General features: G+C 44.4%; 1 protein-coding gene across 1 annotated transcript in view; it reads left to right on the plus strand.

Moving 5' to 3' along the window:
• Positions 1-5,226: 5,226 nt before the first annotated feature.
• LOC311243751 (GLIPR1-like protein 1) overlaps positions 5,227-17,264 on the plus strand; it is a 44,553-nt gene continuing 32,515 nt past the window's right edge. Inside the window, exon 1 of the mRNA XM_084333094.1 lies at positions 5,227-5,927. Coding sequence (XP_084189220.1) covers positions 5,619-5,927 — 309 coding nt within the window. The 5' untranslated portion in view covers positions 5,227-5,618. The remainder of the gene's footprint in view (positions 5,928-17,264) is intronic.

Raw genomic sequence — 17,264 nt, forward strand, 5'->3', positions numbered from 1 at the left:
ACACACACACACACAGACACACACATACTGTACATAATGTGACGAGCCTGGTGGGGACCACCACGGTTCAAACACAAACAAATTCAAAAGATCCACACAAGAGCAATATCAATCAATACGAATATTTATTGAATTAAAGGCAAACATCCAGTTTGATAGGCAAGAGAATGGTCATAGACAGTCCGATGGTCAAAAACACAAAACAGGCTCGCAGACAGAAAAAGGGATTGTTCAATACTCAGGGTAGTCGTCCGGTCCAGGGTCAGTACACAAGGGGGAATCTCAGCCAGTCCAGGGTCCAGTACACAAAGAACACCTACTCGCTTTCTCCTCAACTCTCACTACCTCTCACCGTCACAACTCTGAATCTCAATCACAAAACACAATCTCTCTCTCTCAATACCACAACTCCAACTCCTACTCCGCTCAACTTACTCCTGACTAACCAAGTGGCTTTGTAGTGTGTGTCTGGGGTGTGTGCACGTGAGATATGTGTGAACTAATTATGCACAGTACCGTTTGCTGGATAGCATCAGCTGTAGAAAATTGTGGTTAGGGTGGTTGAGGTCTTTGATAATCCTGTGGGCTTTACTGACACACTGTCCGTTGTATATATCCTGGATGCAGGGAAGCTCATATCCACTGATGTTCTCGGCTGTTCGCACAACCCTCTGTAGTGCTTTGCGGTCGAGGGCAGAGCAGTTCCATACCAGGTGGTGATGCATCCAGTCAGGATGCTCTCTGTTGTGCCTCTGCAGAAGCCCTTAGGATCTGGGGCCCCATGCAGAATGTCTTCTGCTGCCTGAGGAGAAAGAGAAAGAGCTGCCTTCTTCACCACCTGGCTGGTGCTCATCCCAGTGTTGTGACTCCCACCTTGTCCCAACTCATCGAGCCTAATCAGATGCGATTGGGAGCAGCTGGGCGCATGCGGGGACGCACACGGAGGGAGAAGCACCAGCTGCATAAAGATATCTATCTATCTTACAAGTCTTAGCTTAATATTCCTCTGGACATTTTCTAAACCTGGTTTTGTTACTTTGTTTTCCCTGTGTTTTTGTTTATTCCTGTTTTCTTATGCTAACCGGCTTTCTCTCTCTTCTTTCCTTCAAGGATACCCCCACGCTCGGTTAACACAGTTTTCGCTACCTGCGTGCACTAGCTTTTCCTCTGGCGTCTCGGGACGCATGGACGGTCATTGAATTTGGATATTCCCCACCCTCTGTTACTGGACTGGTTAGTACATGCAAATGAACACCAGCCCGGTACATTTACATTTGACATCACATTAGCTTTACACGTTAGACACCTGCATCCACACACATAGGTTATTCGATATAACACATCTCATTAACATTTCCTCCACTGGCATCCATACACTCCCCCCACTTAGGCCCTGTTAGAATAGCATCATTAATTCCCCTGTTTTCCCTGTTGTATGTTATCTATTAAATCTGGTTTATTTATCATCTGTTTCCTGTGTCTGTCTGTTCCGGGGTACTGCCACACTTGACCACTTGGTTCGATCGTAACACCCAGGTGAACACAGAGGAACATGAATCTGTGCCTTCTTCACCACCTGGCTGGTGCTCATTCCAGGTGAACACAGAGGAACATGAAGCTGATGACATGGGATTCCTAGTTAAACTGGGCCTGCGTCAACCCCGGCCCTGTTGCAGTCGCTCAATCTCCGAAAAAGTTGGAGCAGAAACTTTGGAATCGAAATGGATCCATTCTCGCATGAAAAAATATTAAAACTGTATAATAATGGTCATAGGTCATAAATTAAAACAGCGTTCGGCCTTGGTAAATAGTTGCCATATCTGCCCGTTGGTGCGAAATGCATTCTGAGTTTGATGGATCCTCCAAATTCAGGAAAAGACTATATTTTTCTCAGCTGCATTTGAAGGAGCCTTCAAATTGGGACAGCCTTGCTTGCGCCCCTGTGACGCAATGTGACACATGCAGTCATCAAATGCAGCCTTTGAAGGATACAACTCATGGATTGAGACACATCTTGTATTTTGTTTTCTCCCTCCTCTTTGTTTTCAGAGGCAAAGGCAGTGTGTCTTGCTATTAGGACCACATGCACAGAACTAGTTTCTGTTGGTTAATCCATGGTTTCTGGCTGTTAATCAATGGTTTCTGGTTGTTAATCCATCGGGTCAGGTTGTTATTACATGGTTTCTGGTTGTTAATATCTTAAGCATACCCCCATTTTGCAGAAAACAAAAGCGATTTGCATAATTTTTTTTTGCAAAGCTTAGCTTTATACTTATAACACATGCATGAGCTTGGTTTCTTTTGAAAAGTAACATTCTTAAATTGCTAAGTCAATAAGTCACATGCACACACTGTACATTCTTACGCACATTCAGACGGCAGATCTGTTTGACACAGTGTGAATCAGTATCAGCATCTGACTCAGAGTGGTGTGTGTGTGTGTGTGTGTGTGTGTGTGTGTGTGTGTGTGTGTGTGTGTGTGTGTGTGTGTGTGTGTGTGTGTGTGTGTGTGTGTGTGTGTGTGTGTGTGTGTGTGTGTGTGTGTGTGTGTGACAGCGGAGTCAGGAGCCAAATTTATCTCACAATGAAACTCTGACATATATCCACCAAGCTGAAGGGAAAGACTGTTGGTGAGACAGAGAGAGAGAGAGAGAGAGAGAGAGAGAGAGAGAGAGAGAGAGAGAGAGAGAGAGAGAGAGAGAGAGAGAGAGAGAGAGAGAGAGAGAGAGAGAGAGAGAGAGAGAGAGGGAGATAAAGGGGGAGAGAGGGGGGATCTAGAGAGTGAGAAAGAAAGAGAGGATGGAGGGAGAGAAAGAGAGTGGATGAGAGAAAGCGAGAAGCTAGAGAGTGAGAATGAGAGAGAGAGAAAGAGAGAGAGGATGGGAGAAAGTAGGAAGCTAGAGAGTGAGAATGAGAGAGAGAGAAAGAGAGAGGATGGATTGGAAAGATAAACAGAAAAGGAGAGAGAGAGATTGAGGATGTAAATATAAATGGAGAGAGAGAGAGACCAGGCACTGACAGTATACTCAAATCTAGAATACAGTAGTAACTAGACAATTCCGTGGGGGAAATTGTGAAAGTGTAGGTGACGCCTGTGCACCGCCGGCCAGTGGGAGAGGATGAGCCCCCATGTCACAAACAAAGGTATATCAATGTTGTATGTAATTGTCTATATGTTTTATAGACGTATGAATTTACACTATTATGGTAACTGGACCGGGTCGTTGTGAAGCCAACCCGTCCAGTAAGTGCTTCTAGCACAGGTCCCGGCAGGAAATAAATCAAATGTTTTTCAAAGTAAATAGTATTTATTAAATAAAAAGGGGAATGAAACCCACAACAATATTGCCACAAGGGGAAGGGAAACAAAACAGGGATATATAATAAGACAAACAAACAGTAAACAAACACAAGTTATCAACGTGTCACAGGACACAAGCCAAAACTCACGTGGTAGGAACACTGGTAACCAACCAGTGCAACAAATAAGGCTATTAACAAATACACAGGAGTGCCACCAGACACAATCACACTTACCTGGTGGAACACCAGTAAGGCAAAACAGGCTACTACAAGTAGCAGTGTGAATGGACACACACACACAATCAATCCCACATAACTGTGGCAATGGCAAAAAGGTAACACAGTATCCAAACCACACAATCACGGTGGCAATGGCAAGAGACGCAATCCAGTCCACACAACAGTGGAAATGGCAAAAGACGGTCAACACACAATCCACACAGGTCAGTGGCAGTGGCAAAAGGCGCAATACAATAGTCAATCCACTTTACAGTGGCAATGGCAGAAAAGGTACATTTTTTTATCTACTTTTTCTCCCCCATTTTCAATTTTTCTCCCTTCCCCAATTTCGTGTCCAATTCTACCCTCCCCTGTCTCGAACGTTGTTGGCCATGCCTCCCACAAGCCGGCTGCAATGTGGACGAAGCCTTAATTGCATCACGTGTCCCCTCCGGTACTCGAGGAGGCAGCCGTCGCATCTTTTTCACCTGCACAGCGCGATCTCTCAGCGGCGAGGGTCTGCGTGGAAGGGACACGCCGCCCCCGCCGCTTCCTGATTCTACTGTGCAGGCGCACCAACCGACCTGTAGGAGTCGCTGTCCACAACGTCCGATCCCCACCCACCAGCTTCCCACCCCCTAATACTGCCAATTGTATTAGTATGAACGACCAGCCAAACTGGTAGCAACGCCGAGAGCTGGGCTCGAACCCAGCATCTCCTGCGTTGGTGGCGAGCGCCTTGCCCACTGCGCCACCTAGCCGCCCAGCAGAAAAGGTACCTTGAATGTGTGCAGGATCCCAGGTTGTATCCACCCGCCCCTTAATGAGTGATTGCCCTCAGCTGTTGTCATCATTGGGTAATCAGCCACTCTACAGGAAGTGGCACCTGAGAAGGGGGAAACAGAAAAAGGAGTTATTTACTAAGGTGAAGACAGCACCAAATACAAATACAACGAGGAGGAGGACCACCCTACCTACGTCCCAGGTGGAAACAGTGAGAGAGGGAGAGAGAGAGGGAGGGGGTGAGAGGGTGGATGATTGAGTGAGAAAGGGAGGACAAAAATAGAGAGAGATGATGATGATGATGATGATCAGTGTCAAAACTGTAGTAAGAGAGGAAGATAAAAACATGGAGAAAGAGAATACAGCTAGAGAAAGATAGTAATGAGGGAGAGAGAGAGAGAGAGAGAGAGAGAGAGAGAGAGAGAGAGAGAGAGAGAGAGAGAGAGAGAGAGAGAGAGAGAGAGAGAGAGAGAGAGAGAGAGCAAGGAGAGAGAAAGAGATTCAGATTCCTGGATAGACAGAAGTAGAGAGAGAATAGTGAGATAATGAGAGAGGGTGGGTGAGAGACAGAAAAAGAGAGAAAAAGATAGAGAAAAAGAGACAGAGAGAAAAGGAGGGAGGAAGAGAGAGAGTGTAAGAGAGAGGGGCTATGTTTGTACGTACCAGTCGGTGCAGTGTGTGTAATGTGAACTGCTGTGTGTGTGTGTGTGTGTGTGTGTGTGTGTGTGTGTGTGTGTGTGTGTGTGTGTGTGTGTGTGTGTGTGTGTGTGTGTGTGTGTGTGTGTGTGTGTGTGTGTGTGTGTGTGTGTGTGTGTGTGTGTGTGTGTGTGTGCGTGCGTGTGTGTAGGGGAGGATCCTCTCTCCCTAAAAGCTGAGCTGCAAGAGCTGAAAGTCAGAACTGAGAGAGAAGCACAGAGGAAACACTCACACACACTCTCTCTCTCAGACACACTTAGACACACGCACACACACACACACACATACACACACACACACTCTCTCTCTCTCAGAAGCACCTAGACACTCACACATACACACACACACACTCACACTGACCCACAAGCCCACATTCACACATGACCTATTAAAACTTATACACCAATACACACACGCACACACTCGCAAACACACACACACACACACACACACATACATACAAATACACAAATGCATTCTCATTCAACACTCTAACACACACACACACACAGAACGTGTCCACACCCCTCCACACACACATACATACATACTTTCTGCTGTACTGGACGTGCACTGGTTGTTGACGGATACTTTGCTCAGGACTCCAAACTCCAAGCATGCAACACCAGACGTGCTCTGAGCTCCAGGGGGCCTCGGCTCGATGGACTAACCGGAAACGAGCCCCTATCCCGGAGTCGACTTGCTGGACTAGCCCCCCACCACGGAGCTCCGGGCTGGAGAAGGGGTCCCGCTGCCAACTCTACCCACTGAGGGGGGGCTTTCTCTGGGCAGTGTTGCTGCTGTGGGCCCTGGCGGTGCCTGGAGCTCGGGGCCAGCTGAGTGAAGAACAACAGGAGACGATAGTGGAGCTTCATAATTACTACAGAGGACAAGTCTCACCTAGCGCTACAGCCATGATGCCTCTGGTAAGGGATACGGCTAGATGGATGGATGGATGGATGAATTAACTTGTTGTGACTGGTGAGGTCAGGATGGAGGGAAGGAAAGAGAGAAGTGAAGAGATGGAACACATTGATAAAGAAGGAATGTACTGTAGTCTGCTGTGGAGACATGAGTCTGGTCATGTTTGATATTACAAGACTGCTGGCCCCTCTATCCTGGCTGAAAGTGTATCCTAAAAACACATACAGACCCTGATGCCCTGAGTACTAACCGTCTTACTGTCGTTTACTATTATCTACTATGCTACTATGTCTATACTACTATCTACTATGCTACTATGCCAATACTACTACCTACCATGTTAATATGTCTATACTACTATCTACAGTACTATGTACTATACTACTATGTCTATACTACTACCTACCATGCTAATAGTCTATACTACTATCTACAGTACTATGTACTATACTACTATGTCTATACTACTACCTACCATGCTAATAGTCTATACTACTATCTACAGTACTATGTACTATACTACTATGTCTATACTACTACCTACCATGCTAATACTAGTCTATACTACTATCTACAGTACTATGTACTAATATACTACAATGTCTATACTACTACCTACTATGCTAATATGTCTATACTACTATAGACTAGCGCTCAAGTGTTATTTAAGTTTCTTTGGATAAAACCGTCAGCTAAATGACTAAATGTAAATGTAAATGAATGAGCCAACTCTCCCATAGGTTGTACCCTATGTAGTATGGGACTCCCCTCTCTTATAGGCTGTAGTCCTATGTAGTATGGGACTCCCCTCTCTTATAGGCTGTAGTCCTATGTAGTATGGGACTCCCCTCTCTTATAGGCTGTAGTCCTATGTAGTATGGGACTCTCCTCTTATAGGCTGTAGTCCTATGTAGTATGGAACTGTAGCCCTATGTAGTATGGAACCCCCTCTACCATAGGCTGTACCCCTATGTAGTATGGGACTCTCCTCTCTTATAGGCTGTAGCCCTATGTACTGTAGTATGGCACTCTATTATAGGATGTAGTCGCCCTGTATGTAATATGGAACCCACCTCTCCTATAGGCTCAACCCCTATGCAGTATGGGACTCTCTCTTATAGGCTGTAGCCCTATGTAGTATGGAACTCTCCTCTCTTATAGGCTGTAGCCCTATGTAATATGGAACTCCCCTCTCTTATAGGCTGTAGCCCTATGTAGTATGGAACTCTCCTCTCTTATAGGCTGTAGCCCTATGTAATATGGAACTCCCCTCTCTTATAGGCTGTAGCCCTATGCAGTATGGGACTCTCTCTTATAGGCTGTAGCCCTATGCAGTATGGGACTCTCCACTCTTATAGGCTGTAGCCCTACTGTATGTAGTATGGAAGTTTCCTCTCTTATAGGCTGAACCCCTATGTAGTATGGGACTCCCCTCTCGTATAAGATAATCCTTTATTGATCCCCTTGGGGAAATTCGGGTGTCAAAGCAGCAGGGGGGGTACAGGGTGGGGGATGCATAGCGTCACAGTACAAATACAATATAGTAATATAAAATATAATAATAAAGTAAAATAAAAAGTAATATAAATAAAGTAATATAAAATATAAAAAAGTTATATAAAAGTACAAACACAAGATAGTCCAGTGGTGAGAGTCCATTGTGGTGAGAGTCCATTGTGGACTCCATTGTGGTATGAGTCTCTAATGCAAAGAATCAAGACAGTCTGTGATGTGAGTCTCCAGTTCTCAAGTCCCAAGTTGTGACAGCGACAACTCTGGCAGCAGAACCGGCCGCCCTAGCCCTTTATTGTAGAGCCTGATGGCTGCCGGTATGAAGGACCGGCCCAGGCGGTTTGTGGTGTGTCGGGGGGGATGAGTCTTAGGCTGAACGTGCTCTTCATTCTGGCTAGCTCCTCATAGAGGGGGTGAGAGGGGTTCTCCAGGATGGAAGAACAGCCTACTCTGTCCCTTCCTGTAGAGGGCCTCAGTGTTGTCCGACCAGTCCAGATCTTTGTGCAGGTGAACTCCAAGAAATGTGTAGGACTCCACCATCTCTACCTCCTCCCCTCCAAGGATTATGGGAGAAGGGGGACCCTTCCTACCTCTCCGATAGTCCACCACCAGCTCCTTTGTCTTGCTGGCGTTGAGTTCGAGCTGGTTACTGTCCGACCATCCTACGAAGCTCTCCACCAGAGCCCTGTATTCAGCCTCATCGTCGTCCACAATGTAGACGATAGAGGAGTCATCGGAGAACTTCTGCAGGTCGCACGTCCTTGTGTTGTAGCGGAAGTCGGAGGTGTAGATGGTAAACATAAAGGGTGACAGCACGGTACCCTGGGGAGCGCCGGTGTTGCTCACCAGCACCTCTGATTGGCTGCCCTGAAGTCTCACGTACTGAGGTCTGCTGGTAAGGTAGTCTGTGATCAGGCATGCGTTGTTCATGGGACGGGGTAGCACGGTGTGCAAGCTCACTCGCTATTTGCATATCAATAGCGCCGGTCGTCAGGTGTGTTAAATACGTTCTCAGACACATTCACACCTAAGTTGTTGTGAAGACGTGTTACATTCCATTCGTAGAGGCAATTAGGCACTGTCTTTAGTCTGTGCCCAAGCGAGGGGACATTAAATGCGCATTCGCGGGAGCGCGCGCACGCGCCGGGAGCGCGCGTGCACGTGGTGCGTGTCACCCCAGATGATTTCAATAACGCACCACTGTCTGTGATCCAGGCCACCATTCCCCGGTCCAGCTGCATCCCAGTGAGCTTCTCCTCTAGCCGTAGTGGCTGGATGGTGTTAAATGCGCTGGAGAAGTCGAAGAACATGATCCTCACTGAGCTGCGTGGCCTCTCCAGGTGTGTATAGGCCCTGTGGAGCATGTAAGTGATGGCATTCTCCACACCAATGTTTGCCTGGTAAGCAAACTCCAGGGGGTCTAGGGAGTCACTCACCAGGGGCTTGAGGTGCTGCAGGACCAGCCGCTCAAAGGTCTTCATGACGTGTGACGTCAGAGCGACCGCTCTGTAGTCATTGAGGGCACTTGGGCGCCCCTTTTTGGGCACTGGGACAATGCAGGAGGTTTTCCATAGCTGGGGCACCCTCTCCAGCCTCAGGGAGAGGTTGAAAATGTGCTGGAATGGTGCCGCCAGTTGTCCAGCGCACGCCTTGAGCACTCTGGGGTTGGTGTTGTCAGGTCCTCTGGCTTTGTACACGCAAATTTTGGAGAGGTGTCTTTGGACCTGGTCGTTAGTGATGATCAGTGGGGATGGGCTGGGCGGGGGTGGGGTGGTGCGCCTGTCGTTGCTGGTGGGGGTTGGGGGGTGGGGGACGCGTGTAGCCTTTTTACAACACATCCGCATTTCCGGCGCTCTGATTGGCCAGGTCATGTGACATGTGCGCCCAATAGCGTGTTTGCCCATTTCCGCGTCGAACAGCCTGCAAACTACCTGGCGTTCTATCGCCATGCTCTAAGACAAACTCTAACCTTAACCAACTTCGAAGAGTGCCTAAGCTTAACCAATGTAGAAGCTTGCCGTCCCACGATTGGCGCTCATGTCACATGACCTGGCCAATCAGAGCGCAAAACGGGAACCCGGAAACGCGGATGCGCTGTAAAAAGGCTTCAAGCGTGGGGGACACTGGTGGTGCGGATGGGTGGGTGGGGGTGGGGTTTGTCAGGTCAAATCGGTTGAAAAACCGGTTCAGCTCATTTGCACGTTTAAGGGGCCCCTCCACGGCCATGGTAACACCTATACATGGTACAGTATAGGCTGTAGCCCTATGTAGTATGGAACTATATTATAGGCTGTAGTCCTACTGTATATAGTATGGAACTCCCCTTTCTTATAGGCTGTAGTCCTACTGTATATAGTATGGATCTCCGCTCTGGTAAACAAGAATACCCTGAAGACTCTAGCAGGAGCACTCATTCAAGGGTACTACGACTATGCTTGCACCTCATGGTACCAAAGCACCTCAAAGGCACTAAAAAACAAATTACAAACATCTCAAAACAAGCTAGTCAGACTACTACTTGACCTGACTCCTAGAACCCACCTCACCCCTGCCCACTTTGACAACCTAGGATGGCTTAGAGTAGACGACAGAGTACAGCAACTTGCAATGGGCCTGGTCTACAAGATACACTACGCGACCAAGGTACCCATGTACATGTCAAAATACTTCCCAAAGGTCAGTGAATACCACGATCACAACACCAGAGGGAGCTCCACAAATCATGTAAAACCCAGATTCGGCTCAAACAAGGGACTAAACACGTTTCGCAATTATGCCACATCAATGTGGAACGCCCTGCCTAAAGCTGTAAAGGAATGTGAATCACTACCCACCTTCAAAAACACTCTCAAAAAACACCTACGTGAGACTGCAATTCGAAACTGGCCCCTACAAATGTCCTAACCTAGTTGTACAGTAAATGACCAAGTAAGGCTTTGTCAATATTCCAATGTACAGTGTAAAATGTGTGTGTGTCCCCTTCCCAACCCCCCCCCCCCCCCCCCACCTCCAATGTACAGCCCTCACCCAACCCACCCAACCCCACCCCACCCAACCAACCTCCTCCAATGTACAGTTTCTATGCCAAATGTATATACACTCCTTTTCTGGACACTTTTGTATCACAAACAGTACTGTATTTGCAAATCTGATATGTCATAAATGTATAGATGTAGCAGTACTGTCTATCTGTATGTCATGTATGTCATATATGTTATGATGAATTGAAAATGGGGGACCCTGATGTAAACAAGTCGAAAGTCTTTCTCTGGTCTGCATCCCCTTAACAATTGTATGTATTGAGCTGTACTGTACTGTACCCATTCTGCAATCTGTTAATAAACTTTTCAATCAATCAATCAAAACTCTCTTATAGGTTGTACCATATGTACTGTAGTATGGGACTCCCCTTTCTTACAGTAGGTATTGAACTCCTAGTAGTTTTACAAAATTACCCTTCTCTGTTTTTTGTATTAATCTTTTGTTCCTGACCGTAATTAAAAAAAATAAAAAATAAAGTATCCTCTACAAGAAAACAAAGTCTCTCATGAATCTCTTGATGACACGACAGACTGTTTGATTGTCATGGTCATGATCTTCAAGAGTGTAAGAGTGTAAGAAGTGGTTAATCAAAGAGAATAAGATATGTATGTTGTGTTGAGCCAGTCTCCCGTCTGTTTATCTGTGTTGTCTAAACTACAGGCTGAGCCGCTCTGTTACAGCAGGGACATGTTGAAAACATTGTTTGACCCTTTCTAGCGCCTGGAAGAAGATGAGCAGAGTTGTACTCTATCCAAGCTACAGATGCAGTCAGACTGGATGTACACCATACAGAAGATCAGCAGCCTGTTGCACCTACTGTGTGTGTGTAAATTCAAACTTAGCTTAGTTATAACGTAAATCCGTACTAAATTGTGATTAGATTAGATTAGATTAGATTAGATTAGATTAGATTAGATTAGATTAGATTAGATTCAAATGTATTATACAGCACAAGTACAGTAAAACAAAAAGAAGTTTGGCATCCAAATGCAGTGCAAATGTAACAGTAAAGTGCAATAGTAATATACAATGTACTGGTGATTAAACTCGATGTGATAATGTTAATTAGTACTACTGAGTAATAGTGCTAATCAGATGTATGTACAGAGTTGCAGGATTGATATGTACAGTGTTATACAGGTATAAGACACTACGGTTGTGAGTCCTACTAGCCAGCAGCGTAACTAGTAAGAGTAGGTAATGGATATATGTACAGATATATATATAGTATCTACAGATATGTAAAAATTATTATATGCATGCAGAGTAATATGGGTTATATGCAGATTTATAAGTAGGTATCCACATTTACACATTACTAAAATAAAAGTGGTTGCACCATGGAGATAAGTTACACAACATAACTCTAAGAAACGAAATAGTTACACAGTATAATCTTTTCACTAATTGCATGCCATTTTGCAACACAGTAATCCAGTAGAGAACTAATTTATTGATATGATATTTCAATATTGATCTAGCTTGCTACAATGTACTGTACTACGATGCCAAGTGGCTCATGCCAACCAGCAAGCAAATGGGCACGGTGAACTCTACCAATATTTGATTGCTGATTGGCCACTTGCCTTATTCATGACTTGACGTCCAAACGGGTTAGGCTGCGTCCTAAGTAATGGTGGTCAAACCAATTTAGCCTGTGAAACCCAGTGCTGATGTCCTTATGGCTGTACGGACAGATAAACCACTAGCTAAAAGCTGTTGTCAGCTGTAGCCTTTCTTATGAAAGTCTCAGTATTACTTTAATTTGAATTGAATTGATTCTTAAAGGTGCACTATGCAGTTTTTCGGTTAGCAATTGGTGTACAGACATATTTACTGTACTATACATGTAATGCTTAGAATTATTGTCTTATGTCATCACAAAACAGAATCCTTCTGAGTCACCACGAACCAAACGCAACCCTTCTTTGAATGTTTGTAAACAAACCACCTGCAGGCCCCGCCCGCCAGTGTAAACAACCGCAGTGAAACGGCAACTTTTCAGGAAGATTTCTAGCGTCAGTGTTCCAGGGATTTTCCACTGAGGACAGTTTGTTTATTCAGTTATGAAAATATATCATAATGTTTGTTTTTTTAATTCTCTTGAGTTTCACAATTCTCTCCCAAAGCTGCATAGTGCATCTTTAAAATCCAAAGATTGATAATTTATTGATATAATTTCAACATCAATAAAAGCATTGCTTTTATTTAGTCAATTCTATGCAAATGTTATGCCTATGTCTATTGTATGTCCATTTATGTTTACTTTACTGCTGTGAAGTATTTTGGGCTGCAATTCTTGTATGAAAGGTGCTATACAAAAAAAGCTTATTATTATTATTATTATTATTTAATATATGCCTTTTTGCAGTGGCTGTGTGAATATTTTCTTGCTAAATGTTATTTCTAGCACACCACTGTCCTGCAGATGCCCCCTGAACCCAGCAGCATAAAGCCTAATTAAATCCATATCAAATCAATCTAATCACATTGAAACGGGACCTCGTGAATCGAAATTGGGAGTAATCAGTGTCGATACTCAGCCTGTATAGAATCACTGTATAGAACTAGCTATCATCCACTCCAAATATGAGACACACATAAAACAGAGAACACACAGCTGGAATGGAGACAGTTTGCATGTTTGTTCAAATTAACAGTATTTTGGTCAGTGATGGTTGTCCTAGAATATTTCCTCGGTACCAGCAAGAAAACTATAAAAGAAGGAAGGGTCATCATGTCACTGTGTAGCGCGTGAAGGCACATTGGTATTATTAATGTCAGAATCATCTATCTAACGTTTGATATTGGTTGATGTGTATTTCCTTATATAGCTTGTATAACTTTATAACTTTATTTACATCTCCCATAGGTTTCAATAGAACTGCCGCCTAAGTCTGGCACCAAGCAGAGCATAGAATGCTGGTATTCTGATAGTGATGACCCTTCCTTCTTTTATAGTTTTTTTGGGTACCAGTGTCTGAGGAAGCTCCTGTGTGGCCATGGCAATATTTGGTTGAATATTCTAAATTCTAAGTTGCTTATGGTTGAGTCTGTCCACACATTAATTAATTCATTCAACCTTTATTAAGATCCTAGGAGATTATTGAGGGTTGGACCCTCATTCTAAATAATGCTGAGATTACAATAGGCAGAACGCAATAAAAAACAACAAGGAAATAACAAAAACAAAGATAAATCAGACAATAAGACACAAATAACATTGGCTAAAACAATTAAAAGTAAATTTTTTAAATTTCCCAGTGTCACCAGAGAGTCAACATTTAAAGTGATTTGTCGGTTATTCCACGAGTCCAGAGCACAAAATCTAAAATCAGTCTTTCCGAGTTCGGAATAGTCCTGAGAACGGGTTTGATAAGCTCCTACATTGAAATCTAGCAGCGAGGTGATGTAAGTTGGTAATTTGTTTAAGAGTGCTTTGTAGGGCAGCTGGGTAGCACAATGGACTAAGCACTCGCCTACCTCTGGGATTTAATCCAGCTGTCAGCGGTACCTCTGTCTTGGTCAGTCGTCCCTACTAACACAATTGGCAGTGTTAGCGAGTGGGAAGCCAGTGGGCTTGGGATGGGTAAAAAATACAGAAAGCCCAAAAATAAATAGAATAAAATATTTAAAAGAAATTGTAAAGAGTGCTTTGTAAATAAACATATAACAATGTTGATCTCGCCTCACAGAGAGAGAGGGCCAACACACTGTTTCATATAGAGTACAATGATGGTACTGTTGGTATCACCAGTAATACAGTACATCTAAGAGCCCAGTGATATACCATCCAAAGAACCCTCTTCACCATCACAACATTATAAAATATTGTGCTGCCGATATTTGAGGTCTTAGGGGTAAAGGAGATTACAATAATAGCCTGCTGACACCAATAAGGGGCCATTATATCCATTGCAATTCTACCACAGCCAGCTGTCTGCAGTGCACACACTGTGTCATTCAACACCACATTTACATTTCTATACCTACGTAGTTGATCTCATCAGTGCCAGTGAGCGAATAAGTGTGTTTGTTCTAAAAACATGTTCTGTTCAACTACAATCCAAGATTGTCCAAAATATAACACCGTTTCTGATTGGTTCACACACACATAACTCAGCAAAGTAAGACATCGGGAAAAGTATTGTTTAGGTATCGGTATTGGCATCGGTATGGAAACAATACACACGGTCCTACTTCAGTGCAACTTAACAATTTACTTTTTGCAAACATGTCTGTCATTATCTCGTCCCTTAGTTACTGTTACTGTATTCAACAAAGAGGTGAACGTCCCTCCCCTCTGTCTCAATGAGTTACCACACAGAATGAAAATAACATTAACAACACACTCTAGCTTCACATACTTTACTCTAGCTTCATGTACTGTACTGTAATCTAGTTTAATGTAATGTATTCTAGCTTCATGTACTTTATTCTAGCTTCACATACTTTACTCTAGCTTCATGTACTTTACTGTAATCTAGTTTAATGTAATGTACTCTAGCTTCATGTACTATACTCTAGCTTCATGTACTGTACTGTAATCTAGTTTAATATACTTTACTCTAGCTTCATGTACTATACTCTAGTTTCATGTAATGTACTCTAGCTTCATGTACTTTACTCTAGCTTCATGTACTGTACTCTAGCTTCATGTAATGTACTCTAGCTTCATGTACTTTACTCTAGCTTCATGTACTGTACTCTAGCTTCATGTACTTTACTCTAGTTTCATGTACTGTACTCTAGCTTCATGTACTTTACTCTAGTTTCATGTACTGTACTCTAGCTTCATGTACTTTACTCTAGTTTCATGTACTGTACTCTAGCTTCATGTACTGTACTCTAGCTTCATGTACTGTACTCTAGTTTCATGTACTGTACTCTAGCTTCATGTACTTTACTCTAGTTTCATGTACTGTACTCTAGCTTCATGTACTGTACTCTAGCTTCATGTACTATTGTCACCAGACCCCAATGAAAAGCACCCCAGTCTACAGCTAGGAAGTGCAAGCGCACAGGTGTACTTTCCAAAGAGCTCAGCTGAATTACCACAACAGATTGCCCAGGACCACAGACAGACAAGGAGAGAATGTTTAGCAAAAACAAGCAATACTTTATTACATAATGGTATTTAAGAAAAACAGGCAATACTTTAATACATAAACCTACCTAAACACAATTAGACTAGATTAAAATACCCACGCCTCTTAAGCCTAGGGTAGTTAAAAGGAGGAAGCGCTCAATGCCCCGTAAACCCACCCCCAGACTGTTACTCCCACCCACGCCACCTATCCCCGCCCCTGAGCCACTACACACGTGAAGGAAAAAGGGTCTGCCCTGCACACGGGTCTATGACTATCAAACGTTAATTTAGAATCACACTACACCACACGGTTCACTGTAAACAGCCTGAAATAGGTATCGATATCACACCATCCCTCGGGAAGCCACGGCAAATGATTAGGGAGAATATAGGTAGATAAATACACACTAAGTGTTCACACAGTAAATTAAGGGGGTTTGGATAGGATAGTGGGTGCTGTTTACCGCTAGGGGTTGTGACCAGGCCCAGAATACTCCTCTTATATCCTAACCTAGGTTTGGGGCAGTGGAAGCGCTGAGTTACAAACAATACAAAAAGGTTAATGATAACCGGGGCCCGAAGGTGAGGGCCGGAAGGACGCCACCTCCTTCCGCTCCCGTAGCCCCTCCCGCCTTCGGGCTAAAAACTGTTCTGTCTGTACTGGGGTGTTTTAGGCACTCCAAGCACCAGGCGTGCAATAATGTCCTCCCGCCTGCAATGAAAGGCACAGTCAGTAAGAGCAAGGTCCCCCCGTTCACGGGTTCGTCACAATGCACAATGGATTAGATATCCTCCATATGATTTAGAAAAGAGAGAAAGGTAGTTCACAGAGGATGGAGAATCCACAATACTAGGTTCAAGTCTTCGACAGTTTTACTGGCTTTACTGCATGCCGTTCCGATAATCTTCAGCTTCACGCTACTAATAATATTCCTAATTCCAATGCAGTCACTGTTCGTCTATGTCTTCATTTACCACTCGGGAAACAGTTCGCTTGTCAGGCACGTATTCTACTGTCTTGCGTTCTTTACTCACGGCGCCCGGTGTGGCGATAATGTCTCTCCGGTCTGAAGCTCCACCTGTTTCCACTGCGGGGGGAAACACTGCAGTCGCCGATATGAACTGGTTCCACTGGAGGAAAAGTACAAACACAAAAGTGTCGCGTGTCCTCGTACTCCTACAGCCCCGCGTCCTCTGTTACCGTCCTCTCGACTCCCGTTTTCGTTCAAGGAAGCAGCAATAGCGCCGTGTGTACCAGCAATATCACCAGTCGGCGTCCTCTGGTTTCTCTTTCCTCCTCTGCTCCGGGTCTCGTCCTTCTGTGTCTCGCCCCCAGCTGACAATACTCGCCTCCCTTTTGAGCGAGTTCGCGGGGTTCCAGGGCACCGCCCCTATGCGCCAGCCAGCCAATCAGCTTCCTCCAACGGCACAGCCTGTAACGCAAGAGAGGGAACTCCCATGGGTAAATCCCACCGCTCCATGAATACACACAGACACACACACATACCCCCACCGCGACACTATACTCTAGCTTCATGTACTGTAATCTAGCTTCATGTACTATACTCTAGCTTCATGTACTGTACTCTAGCTTCATGTACTATACTCTAGCTTCATGTACTTTACTCTAGTTTCATGTACTTTACTCTAGCTTCATGTACTTTACTCTAGTTTCATGTACTTTACTCTAGCTTCA

Source organism: Notolepis coatsorum (genome assembly GCF_963971535.1).
Source record: "Notolepis coatsorum genome assembly, chromosome: 17".
NCBI classification, from domain to species: domain Eukaryota; kingdom Metazoa; phylum Chordata; class Actinopteri; order Aulopiformes; family Paralepididae; genus Notolepis; species Notolepis coatsorum.